This window comes from Oncorhynchus nerka, linkage group LG3, assembly GCF_034236695.1.
Source record: "Oncorhynchus nerka isolate Pitt River linkage group LG3, Oner_Uvic_2.0, whole genome shotgun sequence".
NCBI lineage: Eukaryota > Metazoa > Chordata > Actinopteri > Salmoniformes > Salmonidae > Oncorhynchus > Oncorhynchus nerka.
In genome coordinates, this window is record NC_088398.1 from 68,337,847 (window position 1) to 68,359,335 (window position 21,489).

General features: G+C 43.7%; 2 protein-coding genes across 3 annotated transcripts; both read right to left on the bottom strand.

Moving 5' to 3' along the window:
* Positions 1–1,924: 1,924 nt before the first annotated feature.
* asb11 (ankyrin repeat and SOCS box containing 11) lies at positions 1,925–6,748 on the bottom strand. The gene is made up of 6 exons (XM_029644424.2): positions 6,429–6,748; positions 3,472–3,551; positions 3,249–3,356; positions 2,969–3,119; positions 2,540–2,863; positions 1,925–2,257 (listed from the first exon to the last, which is right to left on the bottom strand). The coding sequence occupies exons 1-6, from the start codon at positions 6,523–6,525 to the stop codon at positions 2,133–2,135; spliced, it is 885 nt and encodes a 294-aa protein (XP_029500284.2). The 5' UTR covers positions 6,526–6,748; the 3' UTR covers positions 1,925–2,132.
* Positions 6,749–7,548: 800 nt separating this feature from the next.
* Positions 7,549–12,234, bottom strand: piga (phosphatidylinositol glycan anchor biosynthesis, class A). Of its 2 annotated transcripts, none has more exons than XM_029639779.2 (7): positions 12,118–12,234; positions 11,243–11,740; positions 10,276–10,546; positions 9,994–10,126; positions 9,778–9,910; positions 8,676–8,882; positions 7,549–8,531 (listed from the first exon to the last, which is right to left on the bottom strand). In XM_029639779.2, exons 2-7 carry the CDS (start codon positions 11,699–11,701, stop codon positions 8,238–8,240), a joined length of 1,497 nt encoding a protein of 498 aa, XP_029495639.1. In that variant the 5' UTR covers positions 11,702–11,740; positions 12,118–12,234; the 3' UTR covers positions 7,549–8,237. The 2 variants fall into 2 exon arrangements, with proteins under 2 accessions (XP_029495639.1, XP_029495632.1); XM_029639772.2 differs by having other exon boundaries at positions 11,898–12,234.
* Positions 12,235–21,489: the final 9,255 nt, after the last annotated feature.

Consider the following 21,489-nt stretch of genomic DNA (forward strand, 5'->3'; position numbering starts at 1 on the left):
ACATCTAAAAGGCAGAGACAGTACAGGTGCATCAAAGCTGGGATAGAGAGACTGAAAAACAGCTTAGCCGGCCTCTGCCCAGTACTCTGCCCTGCACCTTAGACACGGTCACTAAACGGCTATCATCCGGCACTCAACCCTGTACCTTAGAGACTGCTGCCCTATGTACAGTACATAGTCATTGAACACTGGTCACTTAATGTTTACATACTGTTTTACCCACTTCACATGTATATACTGTATTCTATACACATTTTCAATTAACATACGCACCATTCTCATACATGCAGTATATACACTGCTCAAAAAAATCAAGGGAACACTAAAATAACACATCCTAGATCTGAATGAATGAAATATTCTTATTAAATACTTTTTTCTGTACATAGTTGAATGTGCTGACAAAATCACACAAAAATGATCAATGGAAATCAAATTGATCAACCCGTGGAGGTCTGGATTTGGAGTCACACTCAAAATTAAAGTGGAAAACCACACTACAGGCTGATCCAACTTTGATGTAATGTCCTTAAAACAAGTCCAAATGAGGCTCAGTAGTGTGTGTGGCCTCCACGTGCCTGTATGACCTCCCTACAATGCCTGGGCATGCTCCTGATGAGGTGGCGGATGGTCTCCTGAGGGATCTCCTCCCAGACCTGGACTAAAGCATCCGCCAACTCCTGGACAGTCTGTGGTGCAACGTGGCGTTGGTGGATGGAGCGAGACATGATGTCCCAGATGTGCTCAATTGGATTCAGGTCTGGGGAATGGGCGGGCCAGTCCATAGCATCAATGCCTTCCTCTTGCAGGAACTGCTGACCAGTATATTTTGCCATGAGGTTTTGCACTGTGTATTTAAATACTCTGTTCTTGACATAGCTCATTCTATCATTTCTACAATTGTACACTGCCTCGTAGTTACACTGTTTATACACACCACATATTCATTTATATACTGGAGTCTTGACATAGCTCACTCTAATATAGCTACTGCTGTACATCATTCTAAGTATATATTGTGTAAATTAATCTGGTGTAGATACATATAGATAGCATTTAGATTACTGTTACATTGCTATTTGGGTTAATTGGATTCGTTCAGACATTTTAAGATGTTCATTGTTATTATTTTAAATAGTTGTGTACCCGTTTGACATTTTACTGCATTGTTAGTAACTAGTAACAAACGTTTTGCTTCACCTGCTATAACATCTGCTTAACTACGTATGCGATCAATAAACTTTGATTGGATTTTGATAGCATGTCTCTCCAGGGAACATGCAGTACTCAACATTCCAACCACTGCTTTTTATTTATTTCACCTTTATTTTACCAGGTAGGCCAGTTGAGAACAAGTTCTCATTTACAGCTGCGACCTGGGCCCTCCCACTGAATTTTAACATACTCACACAGTGGGATGCTCAGACTCCCTCAAGGTAATTCATAGTTTGGTCTAGATCCTAAGTGATATTTTGGCTCCGATTATTATCACAACAATCATTATGGGTACTCCAGCATCCCATGTCATTAATGAGCCATAGGTGATCTCTGTTTCAGGAGACCTGATTGGCCATCAGGCATTTTGATGATATGACCTTTTCAATCTCAATCTAAACTGTCATACAAGGAGGACAGGAACACCCTGGAGCCACACCTCTCCTTCTGCTTACGCCTCTTCTCTTCTCAGTCAGCACCTTAATCCCCCTCTTCTCACAGACAAAGGAAAGACATCAGGGAGAAGATGGTGACTGTTGAGATGCACTCGCAATGCCCAGACACCTTGCCTTTTGTCAAGTAGATGGCTAGGCCTGGTTTCAGGGGTTGATACAGTATTTGATGGGGCTTCCCCTACTGTTCATGTAATTGGGTAACATGTCCACGTCAACATAAGGGGTTTATGACAAAAGAAAAGCTATTTTGGATATGTTGAATATGACCATTTATTAGAAAATATAGCATCCTGAGAAAAGCTACAAATCAGTCAACCCAGTTTCTATTAAACCAAGAAAAACAAAACCATTCATTTGTTCAGTTACCAACTCACTGCTAAAACCACTGAACAAGTAGAAGTTGATTAAAATAGCAATAAATACAAATGACCAAACGTTTGTAAAAAAGTTGCCATTTCAGTGTTACTGGTAAAGCAGGAAAGCCTGGAGTCTGTAAGGGAGGAAGAGGGCTGATGTTCTGTCCAGACGAGTCTGTCCCAAACTCCTCCGAATGCAGAACCGACACAGCTGAGAAAGAGTGCAGGGACCTGGGGAGAAAGAGGTGAGGCAGTAAAGAGGTAGAACAAAGGGAAGGAGATATGTCAGACATGGAAAATATGTTGATAGCCTTCCATCAGTAGACCTGCACTAATAGCCCACTGGGCACAGATGTAAATTCAACGTCTATTCCATGTTGGTTCAAGTTAACTTCATTGAAATGAAGTGGGAACAACGTTGATTAAAACATTGTGTTCCCAGTGGGACGTTTGGGTAGAGTCATGTATGCGTGGATGTGCGTGTGAATGCATTAATAAAACAAGTATTTTCACCTCTTTTCTGTATTGTAGTTCTGACTGTACTGTTGCAAGCTGCCAGCTCCAGAGGAGTCTTCCCGTCTGAATTCCTACAACTCCCATCAGCCCCGTAGTCCATCAGAAGCTCCACCACCCTGACTTCTCCCCCTAGCACTGCAGCATGTAATGGTGTGTCATGACCACACCCACCCTGGACATCAACACCTGATTGCAGCAGTCTCTCCACACAGTCGGTGGCCTGGGCCAGACAGGCTGTGTACAAAGGGGTTCCCACACCAGGCAGCTCCAGGTCTATGTGGAATCCATGGGACAGCAACACCTCTAGACACTCCCTGTGACCTGGGGAGGGAAACAACTTTTACTGAGTACAATGTTTACCATTATGCTGCATGAAATGGTCATTCTGAGTCACTGCACATAAAATAAATCCACATGCATACTTACCTCTCTTTGCAGCCTGGTGGATGGGTGATGCCAGGTGATGGACAGCATGGGTGTTGGGGCTGTACTGTAGAATCAGTCTGACACAGGCAACACTCCCACTGCTGCAGGCATTGAAGAGGGGTGTGGCTCCATCAGTCGATACCATCTCCACCTGCAGACACACAGAGAGCAATCACATGGAGTGGCTTTAGGTTAGACACTACCTATATTGGTAAAAACAATAATTTATCACCTGTGATTATTCCTAGTTTGAGCGAGAGAAAAAACATGGTGTCCTTACATTGGCCCCATTCTCAAGTAGGAAAGTGGTGCAAGCGTAATGTCCTCCGAGGCAGGCCTCGTGGAGGGGAGAGACCCTGTCCATTGTCAGCATGTCCACAGGAAACCCCTGAGAGTGGAGAAGATGGAGGACTTCATGTCTATGTGATGTGTGTGTTTTGTTTAGTGTCAGTATGTCATTTTTATGGCAGCTTTATTACTGTAAGACATGGTTGGCTGTCTACCTGGGAGACCAGAGTCCTCAGGATCAGGAGTCTACCCTGGTAGGCAGCATCGTGAAGAGGAGTCCTGTCTGACCACAAGTCTGTGGAAACACACACACAAAATCATTCATACTGTAGCCTGTCAAAACACAGCACATCATTATCAGACAATCCTCCTGGACCTCAGAGACACTGAAGCCCAGTTCCTGCCCCCTTACCTGCCCCGGTATCACAGAAAACACTACCTGGGAGAACTAAACAACCACACGGACTTCCTCCCTCTCTCCCCCAAACTGGTTGTACTAACTGGCTCATCTCATCAACATAAGTAAATGAATATGCATCAGACAAAGCTGTTGGAACAGCCAGGAGAGGTCATGTGCAAATGAGAGGCACTGTAAGGGAAATGTAGTCTCACATACTCAAGTACTACCAGTGGTGTAAATACTTAAGTACTTCAGGAGTTATTTTGTGTGTGTGTGTGTGTGTGTGGGGGGGGGGGGGTTATATTTTGACAACTTTTACTCCACTACACTCCCAAAGAAAATGTACTTTTTACGCCATACACTTTGACACCAAAGTACTTGTTACATTATGAATGCTTAAGAGGACAGGAAAATGGTCAAAATCACACACTTAAAGAGAATATCCCTGTGCATCACTACTGTCTCTGATTTGGCAGACTCCCTAAACACAAATGCTTATTTTGTAAGTTACATCTGTGTTGGAATGTGCCCCTGACTAACTGTACATTTAAAAAAAATACAATTGTGCAGTTTGATTAGCCTAATAATGAATTTTAAATTAAATACTTTTGATATGTAATATCAAATACTTAGTCTTGTACTCAAGTAGTATTTTACTGGGTGACTTTCACATTTACTTGAGGCATTTTCTATTAAGGTACAGTATTGTTACTCGTCATATCTACATGCTGATGTAGCTGTAACATACAGTGCATTCAGGAAGTATTCAGACCATAACCACGTTATGTTACAGCCGTATTCTAAAATAGATTAAATACATTCTTCCCCATCAAATCGACACACAATACCCCAAAATGACAAAGCAAAAACAGATCTTTACAAATGTTATATGAAAATAAAGTAAAGTATTCAGACTCTTTACTCAGTACTTTGTTGAAGCACCTTTGGCAGTGATTAAAGCGTTGAGTCTTCTTGGGTATGACCCTACAAGCTTGGCACACCTTTGTTTGGAGAGTTTCTCCCATTCTTCTTTGCAGATCCTCTCAAGCCCTGTCAGGTTGAATGGGAAGCGTCGATGCACAGCTATTTTCAGGTCTCTCCAGAAATGTTTGATCGGGTTCAAGTCCGGGATCTGGCAACTCAGAGACGTGTCCCGACGCCCCTCCTGCGTTGTCTTGGCTGTGTGCATAGGGTTGTTGTCCTGTTGGAAGGTTAACCTTTGCCCCAGTCTGAGGCCCTGAGCACTCCGGAGGTTTCATCAAGGATCTCACTGTACTTTGCTCCGTTCATCTTTGCCTCGATCCTGACTAGTCTCCCAGTCCCTGCAGTTGAAAAACATTGCAACAGCCTGATGCTGCCATCCCCATGCTTCACCATTAAGGACCGATTGGTGGAGTGCGGCAGAGATGATTGTCCTTCTGGAAGGTTCCCCCATCTCCACAGAGGAACTCTGAGTGACCATCTGGGTTCTTGGTCACCTCCTTAACCAAGTCCCTTCTCCCCAGATTGCTCAGTTTGTCTTGATGGTTCCAAACTTCTTTCATTTAACTATGATGGAGGCCACTGTGTTCGGTGGGATCTTCAATGCTGCCAACATGTTTAGTACCCTTCCCCAGATTTGTGCCTGAACACAATCCTGTCTCTGCGCTCTACAGACAATTCCTTCAACCTCATGGCTTGGTTCTTTATGACATGCACCGTCAACTGTGGGACCTTATATAGACAGGTGTTTGCCTTTCCAAATCATGTCCAATCAATTGAATTTACCACAGGTGGCCTCCAATCAGGTTGTAGAAACATGAGCTCAGTTTCGTGTCTCATAGCAAAGGGTCTGAATACTTATGTAAATAAGGTATCTGTTTTTTTGTATTTAGTACATTAGTACACACAAATGTGCTTTGTCATTATGGGGTGTTGTGTGTAAGATTGCTCAGGAAATATGTTTATTTAACCCATTTTAGAATAAGGCTTACGTGGTATTGTGTGTAGATTGACAAGGAACATTTGTAATTTAATAAATGTTCGAATAAGACTAATGTAACAAAATGTGATAAAATTGAAGGGGTCTGAATACTTTCCAAATGCACTGTATCTTTACTTTTACTCAAGTATGGCAACTGGTTACTTTATCCATCACTGGGTATTACTAAACTAGACTTTGGTTCCCTTACTTTCACTAAAAAAATGATATGCAGTATATGTATTCAGGGCATACATCAGTCGGCTACCCACTGTGCACAGATATCAGTTCAACGTTTAGTTTTGATTTACATTTGGTTGGATTTGTCAACAAAAATATTTGACCATGTCATTGGATTTAAGTTGTTTACTTTTGTTCTTCAAATCCAATCAGTTTTCCACATTGATTCAACGTCATCACATTTATTTTTTTGGTTGAAATTACATGGAAACAACATTGAATCAACCAGTAGGTAGACAGTATTCTTCTAAAAACACACACCAATATATCTTGACCTAACTGCTCTCTCTTTCCATTTTCTCTCTCTCTCATCGCCTCTACCAACTTTCTGAAATACCTGAACCAACTCTTGTTCTCAACTCTTAGGAAAACATACTGTATAATGTGTTTATTCAGGACACCAACCTTCTCTGTTGAACAACACCAATACCACAGACAAAAGCACAGAACACACTGAAGATCTCTTGGCCTCTCTCAAATTGTAAGTGTAACTTTCTTGCTCTCACAGAACACAAACTTGCTAAACAGTATTTACTTTGACAAAGCAGCAGAAGAAAAAGAGAAAACCATACCAGCCATGAGTGAGTTGCATGCCAGTCCACCATAGATATGGAAGGGTCCCCTCCAAGGCCGATTGCACAGGGCAATCTCCGTCTGCACACCAGCCATGGTCAAACAACAGCAGCCTCCTCCACAGTGAATGAACCAGCTATGGGTGGGATCCACAAACCTGTCTGCCCACTGCTGGCTTTCCCAGACCTCTTATCAGGCCCCAAGCTACCTCCTCCCCCAACCCTGAGGAAAGGAGTACCACCCCTGCAACCCCCCTTTCCGTGGAATTGGGGAACCGTTGCATGACAATAGAGGTAAGCATAGGACGGATAGACACAGACACACACAAATGGAACATCTGTGTCTATTCTGATATCTAGGTGATAAGGTGTGGTATTTCAACATGTGCAAAGGTCAACCTTATGGCGTAAGAAAAACAAAATTGGATAAGGTGCAATTGAATTTAAGAAATCTGTTTAGGGCTTTCTAAAAGCCAATTTGAAGAGGGGAGTTGTAAAGCTATCTGCATATCTGTGTCGTTACATCATTCAAGTCCGGTTCACAGTTTCCTTCAGGGACATCACTTCAAAACAGCCAGTCAAAACATGGTGCCTGTAGTACATCGACATTGGAATGTGAATAGTTGGGTATTTTGAAAGTAAAAACTTGTTTTTACCAAACTGTGGTTCACTCTTCACAAACAGTCTGAATGAGGGCTACATACATACATACAATAGACTTTTCAGACTTGTTCTAAAACTATTGAGCTAGATTAGCATGTTACATGTATAGGGGGGATGGGTGTGTCCAGCACCTCTGGAACCTCCCCTGCATACAGTACTCTCTCCTACATCTTTGAAACATTTGACCCTCATCAATACCCTTAACCACTTTAGGCAGAAAATGTTTCTATAGTGACAACAATGATGCTATTTACCCAGACTACAACCCTAACGATGTGTGAATGGTGCACTACCCTCAGCCTTGAAAAGATAGGAATGCCAATCCTACCTCCTCCCCTTTCATTGCTATGTGTTTCGTCTGGCAAGATGTTTACAGTGAAAACAGTGATGTTTTTATTCCAGTTTGAGGCCCTAGCTATTGAAAATCCTTGATCAGAAAAAAGGGTGATAAAATAGGTCATCCTGAAACAGACTTTATTTTCCTTATTTCCATCATAGGTCAAGGTTCAGGAATCAGTGCATCATCACGGTACACACAGCCTTAAGCATGAGCTCACAAACATTTGTAAAAAAACAAACACAAAAAAACCATTTCCATAGCAGAGGAACCACCCAACAAAGACATTGGCAAAGCATGATATAAGTAAAAAAGTTCAACAGCAGAGAACTACAAAAAATGAAATTCAACCATAAAAGGACAAGGAAGGGAACTTGGTTAGTGGGTGGGGTTGGAATACAAAACTATGCTATTACAGACTCCCCTTAACATTTATACTGCTGTCTATGGCAACCAGTGGCATTCACGGTGTACCCCCCAACCTCCTTCCTTAATCAAATAATTCTCTATGAACCTATATCCTTCTTTATAAAATACAAAAACTATGAGTGGAGCATTAATACAGGAGTACTTCAGTTTTGGGGTTCATTCCGGGGTTACAAAGAATAAATCGTATATCTATAACCGTCTTAACCTGAGCAAGAACACTCATCCTATTGTAAACATCAGGGTTCCCCTTCAAACATTCTGCAATGAGTGGTCAGTATCCACAGGTGATTAGGTAGTTGGGTCAGAGGTCAAGGTAAGATTTATTTTAAGCAGTTATATTAAGGTTGAGGATAAGGAGTTGTGTTTGCTTGGAGTTATCATCATAGCTTGGTCTTTTGACCACCTGGCTCCTCCTTTGTCAACATGGCACTTTTAGAGTGAGTTCCTTTCCTATCGCCCAAGCCCTGCCTCCACAGCCCCTGGGGCCCCGTGGCATCCATGGCAACGTCTATGAGGCAGTCTGGGAGGAGCCAGCGGAGAAGGAGCAGGAAGAGGAAGTTGAGGACAGCGAAGAAGGAAAAGATCGAGCCTGCCACAGGGCCACAGTGGGTTCTCAGTCTGAGCAGCCGTCTGTCCAGAGGAAGAACCTTCTCCCCAGCCACACGGTCATACACCTGACAGAACAGAGAGCAGATACACACACATAGTGTTAGTATCAATGAATTAAACCTCATCAATATCTCAGTCTGTGTCAATTAAAGGTATCACAGTCTAGATTTAGGAAACCTACTAAATATATTACGCATGTATGAGCCTACCTTCTCTGTCCTTTCTGCGACATTCCTCCAGGTGTAGAGGGTGCAGACGTGGGCGTGGATGGAAGCTGGGGAGGCGACGCTGCCCGATCGTTGTCTAGCAATGACACTGTCCAGGCCGGCACAAAGAGAACGCACGGTGGGCTCACACAGGGTGATCAGATCCTCAGGTAGAACCTCAGGGATCCCTCCAACACGCGTACTTACCACCTACACACACACACTTCCATGAACCTCATTAACCACACACACATACTCAATCCACCGATGTTAAGAATAACAAGCAGACACCCATCCAACCAGCCACATGCAGATACCAACCAGGGTTTCCGTTAGGAAAATGTGGTGCTGGACATTTGACAGGCAGAACTTAAATTTACTGGACATTTGAGAAAATTCCCAGACCCATATGCATTGGGTGCATAACCCGATTAGGGTGTCCACTCACGGAGCTTGTGGTAATATGGTAATTCATATTAAAAGTTAAAGGTGCAACGATGTGCGGTCCTTTTTACTGAACTCTGATGTGCACTTTGAAGATGATAGAATAACTGTCCACATTAACTTTTCCTCAGACAACAAGACCAGTAACTAACAGCAAAATCACTAGCCTGTCAATCTACTATAGTATATACATTTCGTTCTGTAATGCAATTAGCGGGAAAACAGCATTGTCCAAAGCGCACCGCACATGAGTGACAGAGATGAAAATATCCATTAGAAATGTAGAAAGAGGGGAGATGTAATACGCAACAACTAACATGGATTGCTAATAAGGATTGTGCTTTTGGCTAATGGACAATGAAAGAAAGTGGATTTTAAATAATTGCCTCTACGGATATGGTCTGATTTAGGCTACTTTGAAGCATGGTTAGACATGCCTCATAATATGTAGTAAAACTTTCACATTTCAAACAATAAAGTATATGTTTTCAAAATGGATACTGCCTCCAGCTCATTGCAAAGTGGTGTGTGTCTCATTGATGTAGCCTGTCTTCCATTGCATATGCATTTGCTGATTGAGATATTTTAGCAGTAGCTCTTGCGCTGTCTGACAGATTTTCCGCTCAGACTCTGTATCTGTATATTCAGTCGGCAAACAGACCTGTAGTCCACAGCTGGCCCCCTCCACTATAGCCATGCAGAAGGCCTCGGTCAGGGAGGTGTTGAGGAAGATATGTCCCTGGACCAAGACCCCCCGCACATCCTTATGCTCAAGGGCCCCCAGGAGACGCACTCTGGGGAGAGAGAGAAGGAAATCAGACACACACCTACACCCGCAAATATATACCAACCCACACACATCACTGTTTAATTCTACCTGTCGTGTAGCTGGTATTTCTCTCTCACTTCCTCCAACACGATTCTCTTTGGTCCCTCTCCACCAATCAGGAAATGTAGATCGGGATGTTTGAGGCACAGCTCTGGGATGATCCCACCCAGAAGATCTATTCCTAAAAAAAGTGTATAAGCAGCAGTTGAGACTTCACATTCCTACAATCATATCTACAGGCTTTATTTATTGATAAACGACAAGCACACAGTTCATCTTATTGCTATGTGGGTTCTACATATATCTTTCTATAGTCTCACCGCTCCTTACCTTTACGATAGACGAGGCGGCTGACCACTACGATGGTGATCCTGTCGTCACAGCGCTGGGAAGGGTCGGGGGTGAAGTCTGTGGGGTCGACAGCGTTGGGGATGACAGAAACAATCTCGGGGTCAAGTGCTGCCCTAAGCACAGTGTTCTCCTTACTGGTGTACGACACGCACACAATGTGATTGGTGTCGCACAAAGACACCGTCAGCAGCTTATTGGTCAGTACCGAGCTAACATCAGCAAAACCAAAGAGGGAGTGGTCAGTAAACACCTGTAAACAGACAACAACTTTTAGATATTTATACTAAATGGACACACAAAAACTATTTAAGAACTTTATATAGTCTCATCTTGCTCTAGGATGCGCCTGCAATGGCATCATCTTCCCTAAAGCAAAATTAGTTTCACCGCACACAACTCTGTTAGACTGCTACCCACAACTCTGTTAGACTGCTACCCACAACTCTGTTAGACTGCTACCCACAACTCTGTTAGACTGCTACCCACAGCTCTGATAGACTGCTACCCACAGCTCTGTTAGACTGCTACCCACAACTCTGATAGACTGCTACCCACAGCTCTGTTAGACTGCTACCCACAGCTCTGTTAGACTGCTACCCACAGCTCTGTTAGACTGCTACCCACAGCTCTGTTAGACTGCTACCCACAGCTCTGTTAGACTGCTACCCACAGCTCTGTTAGACTGCTACCCACAGCTCTGTTAGACTGCTACCCACAGCTCTGTTAGACTGCTACCCACAACTCTGTTAGACTGCTACCCACAGCTCTGTTAGACTGCTACCCACAACTCTGTTAGACTGCTACCCACAACTCTGTTAGACTGCTACCCACAACTCTGTTAGACTGCTACCCACAACTCTGTTAGACTGCTACCCAAAACTCTATGAGACTGCTACCGACAGCTCTGTTAGACTGCTACTCACAGCGCTGATAGACTGTTACCCACCGTGTTGAGGCCCATGGTCTTGGCGTGGAACAATGCATCGTGGCCCATGGCGGAAAAGGAGCTGTGGGCGTGCACCACGGTGATACGCTCCCTGACAAACACGCAGCGCAGCAGCGGCAGGCTGTGGAAGCAGGTGGTAGCTGTGGACTGGTTGTACATCACCTGCAGGGGCAGGTAGTAAACCTTGAGCCCATTGGTCAGGTACCGGACCCCCTTCCTGCAGCCATAGGCGTGGGTGGCGATCACCACCTTGTGACCCTTCTCTATCAGACACTGAGACAGCTGGTAGATGTGGCTCTCCACCCCTCCCATGTTGGGGTAAAAAAAGTCTGACACCATGCAGATGTTGTGCTTCCTGGCAGGGGCCTGGGGAGCCACTGTGAGCCCATCAGGGTGTCTGTTGGCTGGGGGAGTGTGGAAAGCTGCCCCCCTCCTTCGCTGGCCCATGGTGGTGTGCATCACTCATACAGGCGTCTTACATTTAGAGGAACCATGCACCTGAGTAAACAATGAAATAAACATGTCAATGGATAGCTACAACTACACAATCTGCTCAGATTAACCTATGACTTGATCTAACCTTTCCATAAGCGTCATTACCAAAGTGTATCTATGAATAAGCAGTTGCAAGTAAGCTAGCAAGTCGAGGAATTACCTTTGTAGTGGCTTGGACAACGATTCCCATAGATAACCGATTAATTTGTGGCTTGGAGGTAGCATGCTAACGTAGCTAGCAAGTTAGAAATGAGGCTAGGTAAGCCAGCTAGTATGTTTGCTGTAATGCTTCCGATGACATTTAGATGATTGGGACTTGAGAGACTACGACCTTACCTTCAAAACAAAGCGAAATAGTTTTTTGTTTGATATAAACCTACATTTTGTCTCAGTTCCATCTTCATTCAAATTTCTGTCAATCAAAACAACCTCGTCGCTTCCTGGTCTGCTTCAGATTTTCTTCTTCTTCTTCATTTTCTTCTTCTTCTAGAATCTGGTGTTATTGCTGCCTCCTGCTGTAGTAGTCAGGAATAGCCTCACTGCGTCTGGTGCGTTCAACACCTGGGATGCGGTCCAAACACTTAAAAGACACACCCTCGTCCGCTTACCTTCGCCTTATGCTCTTGGGGGAATCCCCGTCGCCATCTTGGCGGGTGGTTCAAATGATCAGCCAAGCAAGGGAAGTTTGCAATGTAAGTCCCTCAGCCCTAGTTTTTAGTCGGCTTTGCAAGTGTACAATTATGTTCACTATGGCCTGAAACTCCCCATAATTCAATTCAAGATTGTACCTCCTGCTAAGAAAAGTCCGTACAATTTTAAAACAACATCAATGGAGAAGTCAACATACAAGTAAAAACTAATGCAAATAAGGTAGACATTTTGCTACTACATAAAAAGTAAATATGTTTTTGTTTGGTTATCTTTTGGAAATTGTATAAATAAAACATTTTCCTTCTTCAGAAGTTCCAGCTAGGCAGGCTAACCAAGCTGACCAGGCCGGCGTTTGGAGTTTGAGAAGTCAATTAGAGAAGTGAAGAATTCTACTTTAGATGTTAATTTTCTCGAAATCTAAAGGCACAACCTAGATTCGAGCCAATATCTTAAGTAGGTGAACATGTTATTACTCCTGCCTTGTAAACGAGACAAACTGACACATTTACATTTTTGTCAAAAACAACTTTATATCGTAGGAGTGTCTTTGATTTGATGGCCTAGACATGGGCAGTTCGGTGCGAGATGACCATTGGACCCGAAGATCAATCTTGTAGGCGATGTCATGGCGATGTCATACAGATAAACATGTTTTAAGTTCCTCTGCGTACACATCACTGACAAACTGAAATGGTCCACCCACACAAATGGTGTTGTGAAGAAGGCACAACAGTGCCTCTTCAACCTCAGGTAGCTGAAGAAATTTGACTTGTCACCCAAAACCCTGACAAACGTTTACAGATGCACAATCGAGAGCATCCTGTTGGGCTGTATCACAGCCTGGTAAGGCAACTGCACCGCCCTCAACCGCAGGGCTCTCCAGAGGGTGGTGCGGTCTACACAACGCATCACCGGGGGCAAACTACCTGCCCTCCATGACACCTACAGCACCCGATGTCACAGGAAGGCCAAAAAGAGAATCAAGGACTGTTCATACCGCTACCATCTAGAAGGCGAGGTCAATACAGGTGCATCAAAGCTGGGACGAGAGATTGAAAAACAGCTTCTATCTCAAGGCCATCAGACTGCTAAACAGCAATCACTAACTCAGAGAGGCTGCTGCTGTATTTTATATCATCTATTACACCTTGCCTATGCTGCTCGGCCATCGCTCATCTATATACTTACATGTGCATATTCTCATTCGCCCCTTTAGATTTGTGTGTATTAGGTAGTTGTTGGGGAATTGTTAGATTACTTGTTAGATATTACTGCACTGTCGGAACTAGAAGCACAAGCGTTTCGCTACACTCGCATTAACATCTGCTAACCATGTGTATGTGACAAATAACATTTGATTTGTCTGTTTCCAATAATGTTTGTTCCATGTTTTCTGCTGCTGTCATGTTGTGTTGCTACCATGTGGTTGTCATATGGTGTTGCTGCCATGCTATGTTGTTGTCTTAGGTCTCTCTTTATGTAGTGGTGGGGTGTCTTTCATGTGGTGATGTTTGTTTTGTCATATATTCTTGTTTTTAATCCCAGACCCCATCCCCGTAGGAGGCCTTTTGGTAGGCCGTCATTGTAAATAAGAATTTGTTCTTAACTGACTTGTGTCGTGTAAGTTCTAAAGACTCAACGCTCATGAATATTACCAGTCACAAAATTCAGACATTAGCTGCTCCCCCTCTTCCTCCACATGAGTCATTGTCAACCCATCTGCTTCACATGGTATCTTAGTGATTTATAGGACAGTGATCAGAAAAGAGGAACTGATGCTGGTAATCTTTGTCACACAATTTTACTGGTAGGGGCATGGAGAGATATTCTCTCATGCGAATACCTGATTCCTCCACCGTATTTACTGATTCACTAGACATGGGAAGTTTTTCCATCGCCTTACAGCTAATTACAGACATTGCAGCCCCAGTATCAAAAATAAAAATGATTGACTCCACGGTAGGTTCCTTTTTTACTGTAGTTGACTGTTTTTAAGAAAAATGTACTCGGGTCCCTCAGCTACTTCCTCTTTCCAATTGTGTCAACTTCCCCTTTGTCTGCCCCTGTCTCTACCTCACATCCGTCTTGATAGTCTCGATTATACTGTGTCGTCTGTGGAGGCGGTCTTGTCATCCAGGGCGTTCCTTCTCCTCCTACTCCCAGGGCCCCCCTTAGGGTTCCTCTAACCCTCTGTCCTCCCCTGCCTTTCCATGGTTAGCCCGTGCCTTGTTGAGCAGTGCCCTGATCACAGTTGTTTGCATAATGTCCCAGTTTTCCGCATGTGAAGCAGATTCTGTCATTCTTGGCACCCCCTCTTCCTCTAGGAGCACCTCTGCTGACCACCACGTCCCTTCTCAGCCTGCCCTTGATAGAATGTCAGCTGGGCAGCCTGTAACTTCTGGCCTTTCACCTCCCTCTCCTTCTTTTTCTCCTCCTGCCTCTCACCCACCTGGCGTTCTGCATGCTTGCAGTGCTGGACCACTGTCGATTGGCTCCGTCTCCCAACTGATGCAGGTGGTTCTGACCCTTTTCTGGATCTCTTCCTTCAGTCCTCGGACTAAGAAGTCTTTCATCAAATGTCTGTATGCATCTGTGCCAGAGACCATGCCACTGTTCAGTCTGAAGCACATCTCCAGGCATTTTCGATAGTCCCCCAGGCAGTGATATTTCTTCTGAGTGCAATTGTTTTTTGCTGGCCAGTCAGTCCTGGCAGGATATAACAATTTCAGCCTATCCCTAAGGCTTGTCCACTGGGTCTGGTAGGCTCCTCCTGCGTCCCATTGGACGTTGAGGTCAAAGTCTCCCTCCACGTCTCCCCATCACAGGCCCATCTTCTTTCTGAAAATGTGAGCCACTTTAGCAGCAGATGGCTTGTACTGCCTACATATTCGTCCATTGGACTGCCAGATGGTGAAGCGTGATTCATCACTCCAGAGAAAGCATTTCCACTGCTCCAGAGTCTAATGACAGCGAGCTTTACACCACTCCAGTCAGCGCTTGGCATTGCGCTACATGCCAGAAAAGGACTGGCCACCCCACATAGCCTGGTTCCTCTCTAGGTTTCTTCCTAGGTTTTGGCCTTTCTAGGGAGTTTCTCCTAGCCACCGTGCTTCTACACCTGCATTGCTTGCTGTTTGGGGTTTTAGGCTGGGTTTCTGTACAGCACTTTGAGATATCAGCTGATGTACGAAGGGCTATATAAATACATTTGATTTGATTTGATGTTTCTGCACTCTGTGGTCCCATTCTGTGAGCTTTGCGGCTGAGCAGTTGTTGCTTCTAAAGTTGACCGGGGCAGCTCTAGCAAGGCAGAAATTTGACAAATTGACTTCTTGGAAAGGTGGCATCCTATGACAGTGCCACATTGAAAGTCACTGAGCTCTTCTGTAATGCCATTTCACTGCCAGTGTTTGTCTATGGAGATTGCATGGTTCTGTGCTCTATTTTATATGCCGGTCAGCAATGGGTGTCACTGAAATAGCCCAAACTACTCATTTGAAGGGGTGTCCACATATTTATAGTGTATGTTATAAATTCCAATTTGTTGTGGCTCATATTAGCAAGGTGGCTAACGCTAATGTTAGCTAGCCCTAGGGGTTAGGGTTAAAGTTAGGAGTTAGGCTAAAGGGTTAGGGAAGGCTTAGTTAAAAAGATTCAGGTTAGGGGAAGGGTTAGCTAACATGCTAAGTAAGTGCAAAGTAGCCAAAAGGTAGTTGCTAGATGTTTGCGTTGTATACCCATCCATCCACCCTCATTTCATTTTTGTCTTATGTAACTAAATAATTATCCGAATCATTTCAGTGTCCCGGATTTACCTTTACTATGTTACGTCTAGTCTATCAGAAGCTGTCCAGGCTGTAAATTTGGGTACCAGGCATATCCATAGTCTTTCCCAAGGGAGAGGGATAACTGGGCCCACAATCTGTCTTCTCCAGCAGGTGGCATCTTTTAGTTTTTTTCACTCACCAAGAGAGGAGTTTTTGTATGGAGGTCAATGAGAGAGGGTCAAATTGAATGGCTTATTTTCTAGGTGTGGCTTATTTGATCGAACAGAACTTCCGTAATGCTTAGGTTCTTACGTAATGCTTAGGTTCTTACGAGGGTACTGATATATATAGGACAGGTGACATCCCGGTATATCTCAGTTGTGCCTGTTGTTCCACCCACCAACACATTTCTGGCTATGCAACTGATCTGGTCAATATAATGGATAATCTGTGGCTTTACCAACCTGAACCATTTAACCTCCTTATACACATGGCTTGGGCTAAATCAGGATAAATTACATTAAATGACAATGAGGAAAGGGTTATCATAAGTCCATATAAATAGGATTCACTGAAATACTCAGCCCTGGAAGATGAACGAGACAATGGTATGTGTGATCTGTAGGCTACAGTGCACTTTACCTCTCCAGTGCAAAACCAGGATTAAGAGGACCGTCATGGATATGCTTCATATCTTACACAAAAGTATGTGTCTTGTGTCTTGTTAAGCTTCACTGCTCATCTTTGCTCCCTCTCATCTGCTCTTCCTGTTTCCACTTCAGTTCCTCCCCTATTCAGACACTCAAGTATAGCTAAGTTTGCAGCAACTGGGTGGAATATGCAGAAAAATGCACCAAATTCTTTGTTAAACCTCGGTGTTAGTCTGGACCCTGATCTCTCTTTTGACGAACATATCAAGACTGTTTCAAGGACAGCTTGCTTTCTTTCTCTCTCTCTGTCTCTCTCTGTCTCTCTCTGTGTCTCTCTCTCTCTCTCTCTCTCTCTCTCTCTCTCTCTCTCTCTCACTCACTCACTCACTCACTCACCACTCACTCACTCACTCACTCACTCACTCACCACTCACTCACTCACTCAGAGAACCTGAGCCCTAGGACCATGCCTCAGGACTACCTGGCCTGATGACTCCTTGCTGTCCCCAGTTCACCTGGCCGTGCTGCTGCTACAGTATCAACTGTTCTGCCTGCGGCTATGGAACCCTGACCTGTTCACCGGACGTGCAACCTGTCCCATACCTGCTATTTTCAACTCTCTAGAGACAGCAGGAGCGGTAGAGATACTCTGAATCATCGGCTATGAAAAGCCAACTGACATTTATTCCTGAGGTGCTGACCTGTTGCACCTCGACAACCACTGTGATTATTATTATTTGACCCTGCTGGTCAACTATGAACATTTGAACACCTTTGCCATGTTCTGTTATCATCTCCACCCGGGACAGCCAGAAGAGGACTGGCCACCCATCATAGCCTGGTTCCTCTCTAAGTTTCTTCCTAGGTTTTTGGCCTTTTTAGGGAGTTTTTCCTAGCCACCATGCTTCTACACCTGCATTGCTTGCTGTTTGGGGTTTTAGGCTGGGTTTCTTTACAGCACTTTGTGACATCAGCTGATTTTACGAAGGGCCTTATAAATACATTTGATTGACTGTCATGAAACATTATGACCATCCTAATCATATAATCCAGATAGGCCTATCACATACATGCCCTAATGTCAGTCATCAGTCAAAAAGAGGGTGTCTTGTCCTGCTCCTGAAATCTGCTCCTGCATTCATCCCAGTCATTAGAAACAGAGCTTTGGAGTAGGTGCATATCTGACATCAATGTGTGCACAATTACAATGATAATTTAATATGGTCAATTTCAGAAAATGCTCTATAACATAAACATACTGTTGACAAGTAATCTATGATGTAATGGAATGTGTTGCTTTGTGTGGTAGGTTGTGTGGGTTTTGACACTCTTATGTCAGTGTCATAACCAGCCACAAAATAACCAGTCTAAATATGTCATGACAGTGTTATGACCATATTATGACAGTGTTATGACACGTTATTACATTATTACATGGTTATGACTGTGTCATAATGTGTTATGACGCTAGATGTCAAGTAAAGTGTTACCGCATGTTTGGACCACTCCTATAAAAATGGTTGACTATCCGATACTCAACAAGAAGGTCTGATTTCACTATTACTAATTAATTGGTAGTCCCCTTACACTTCCCTCACACTTCAGTGTTGTGATGAAATTCTAGCAACATGCATATCACATTGAATTTATAAGGTATTGCTGAATATTATTCATCCTAATCAGACAGGTTTTTTCATGGACAATACATTGGAGATAATATAAGACAGGCACTGGAAACAACATAACACTATGAAAACCAGGCCAGGTGTTCACAGCTGACTTTGAAAAGGCTTTTGATAAAGTACGACTAGAATTTATATATACAGTGCAGTCTTCAGACCCGTTGACTTTCTTCCACATTTTTGTAACATTACAGCTTTATTCTTCAATGGATTCAAATGTTTTTTTCCCCCTCATCTATCTACACCCAATACCCCATAATGACACTGGCCTACACCCAATACCCCATAATGTCACTGGCCTACACACAATACCCCATAATGACACTGGCCTACACCCAATACCCCATAATGACACTGGCCTACACCCAATACCCCATAATGTCACTGGCCTACACCCAATACCCCATAATGTCACTGGCCTACACCCAATACCCCATAATGACACTGGCCTACACCCAATACCCCATAATGACACTGGCCTACACCCAATACCCCATAATGACACTGGCCTACACCCAATACCCCATAATGACACTGGCCTACACCCAATACCCCATAATGACACTGGCCTACACCCAATACCCCATAATGACACTGGCCTACACCCAATACCCCATAATGTCACTGGCCTACACCCAATACCCCATAATGACACTGGCCTACACCCAATACCCCATAATGACATCACAATACCCCATAATGACAAAGTCAAAACAGGTTTTTACACTCAATTGAGCTCAGGTGCCCATTGATCATCCTTGAGATGTTTCTAAAACTTGATTGGATGGCACAGTGGCCACCAGAGACTCTGGGTTCGCGCCCAGGCTCTGTTGTAACCGGCCATGACCGGGAGGTCCGTGGGGAGACGCACAATTGGCCTAGCGTCGTCCGGGTTTAGGAGGGTTTGGCCGGTAGGGATATCCTTGTCTCATCGTGCACCAGCGACTCTTGTGGCGGGCCGGGCGCAGTATGCGCTAACCAAGGTTGCCAGGTGCACGGTGTTTCCTCCGACACATTGGTGCGGCTGGCTTCCGGGTTGGATGCGTGGTGTGTTAAGAAACAGTGCGGCTTGGTTGGGTTGTGTATCGGAGGACGCATGACTCCCGTATGGGAGTTGTAGTGATGAGACAAGATAGTAGCTACTAACAATTGGATACCATGAAATTGGGGAGAAAAAGGGGGTAAAATAAAATAAAAAATATATTAACTTGATTGGAGTCCACCTGTGGTAAATTCAACTGATTGGAAAGGCACATACCTGTCTATATAAGGTCCCATAGTGGACAGGGCATGTCAGAGCAAAAACAGAGCCATGAGGTCAAAGCAATTGTCTGTAGAGCTTTGAGACAGGATTGTGTCGAGAAACAGATCAGGGGAAGGGTACCAAAACATTTCTGCAGCATTGAAGGACCCCAAGAACACAGTGGCCTCCATCATTCTAAAATGGAAGAGGTTTGGAAGCCGTGTTTTACTTTTAATATATTTGCAAAATTTAAAAGAAAAAAAAACATTTTTGCTTTGTCATTATGAAGTATTGTGTGTAGATTGATGAGGGGGGGGAAAATTATGTTATCAAGTTTAATAAGACTAACGTAGCAAAATGTGGAAAAAGTCAAGAGGTCTGAATACTTCCCGAATGCACTGTATGGGGGATACAACCATCCTAGCCCTGAAGACTTTGCATCAAAGATACAGAATCATTAGATCACTTGTTTTGGGACTGTCCATATGTAGCTTGTTTTTGGTCGAGGTTAAGGAATGGCTGAAGAATTGCAACATTTACCTGGAGCTAACTCTGCAAAGAGCACTGCTGGGTGGTTTGAAAAGCCATAGTCAATCGATCAATTATATAATAATACTCTTCGCAAAAAAAAATATTTAATTTACAATCTGTAGAAACTATCAGAATAAAAACCTTCTTAACTTTTGTGAAACATCACAGCACAGTTGAATGATATATATAAAATCTAAACTGGATGGTGTTAAACTGGATGGTGATAGATGGGAGGGGTTGGGTGGAGCTGAAGGTTTGGACTAGAAATAACAAAAAGGCATGATGACTAATGTACAGTATACTCTGTCTGTAAAATGTGTATTGTATGTATAAGCTGGAAGTAGAAGCCTTTTTGTATTTTTCCCATCAGGTCACTCTAATTAGGGTTAGGGTTAGGGTGGGGGGATTGGAAATAATGCAGATAATTACATTTATAAAAAACACACTATTAAAGCTGATCAACCCCCTGCAGTAACAATCAAAACCACAAGAACATTTCATCTTAGATTACACAAACTGTAGGAATACAAATCAGGTATATACAATATACCTTCCAGTGAAATGCTTAACCTACAAGGCCTTAACCTACAAGGCCTTAACCTACAAGGCCTTAACCAACAATGCAGTGTTAAGAAATACATGACAAAAGTAAGAGATAAGAGCAGCAGTAAATAACAACAGCGAGGCTATATACAGTGGGTACAAACGCCTGTAGGTACCATGTTCATCTGTACAAACAATAGTACGCAAGTATAAACACCATGGGACCATGCAGCCGTCATACCGCTCAGGAAAGAGATGCGTTCTGTCTCCTAGAAATGAACATACTTTGGTGCGAAACGTGCAAATCAATCCCAGAACAACAGCAAAGGACCTTGTGAATATGATGGACGAAACAGTTACAAAAGTATCTATGTCCACAGTAAAACTAGTCCTATATCGACATAACCTGAAAGGCCGCTCATCAAGGAAGAAGCCACTGCTCAAAAACCGCCATAAAGCCAGACTACGGTTTGCAACTACACATGGGGACAAAAATCATACTTTTTTGGAGAAATGTCCTCTGGTCTGATGAAACAAAAATATAACTGTTTGGCCATAATGACCATCGTTATGTTTGGAGGAAAAAGGGGGACGCTTGCAAGCCGAAGAACACCATCCCAACCATGAAGCACGGGGGTGATAGCATCATGTTGTGGGGGTGCTTTGCTGCAGGATGGACTGGTGC

Excerpts from the sequence above, each read along its gene's own strand:
- asb11 (XM_029644424.2), bottom strand. The coding sequence starts at position 6,525 with ATGGCTGGTGTGCAGACGGAGATTGCCCTGTGCAATCGGCCTTGGAGG. Across the intron at positions 3,357-3,471 it reads TGAGGACTCTGGTCTCCCAG|GGGTTTCCTGTGGACATGCT; the intron begins GTAGACAGCCAA and ends CTCCACTCTCAG. Across the intron at positions 3,120-3,248 it reads TACTTGAGAATGGGGCCAAT|GTGGAGATGGTATCGACTGA; the intron begins GTAAGGACACCA and ends GTGTGTCTGCAG.
- piga (XM_029639779.2), bottom strand. The coding sequence starts at position 11,701 with ATGCACACCACCATGGGCCAGCGAAGGAGGGGGGCAGCTTTCCACACT. Across the intron at positions 9,911-9,993 it reads AAATACCAGCTACACGACAG|AGTGCGTCTCCTGGGGGCCC; the intron begins GTAGAATTAAAC and ends CTCTCTCCCCAG. Across the intron at positions 8,883-9,777 it reads GGGCCAGCTGTGGACTACAG|GTGGTAAGTACGCGTGTTGG; the intron begins GTCTGTTTGCCG and ends GTGTGTGTGTAG.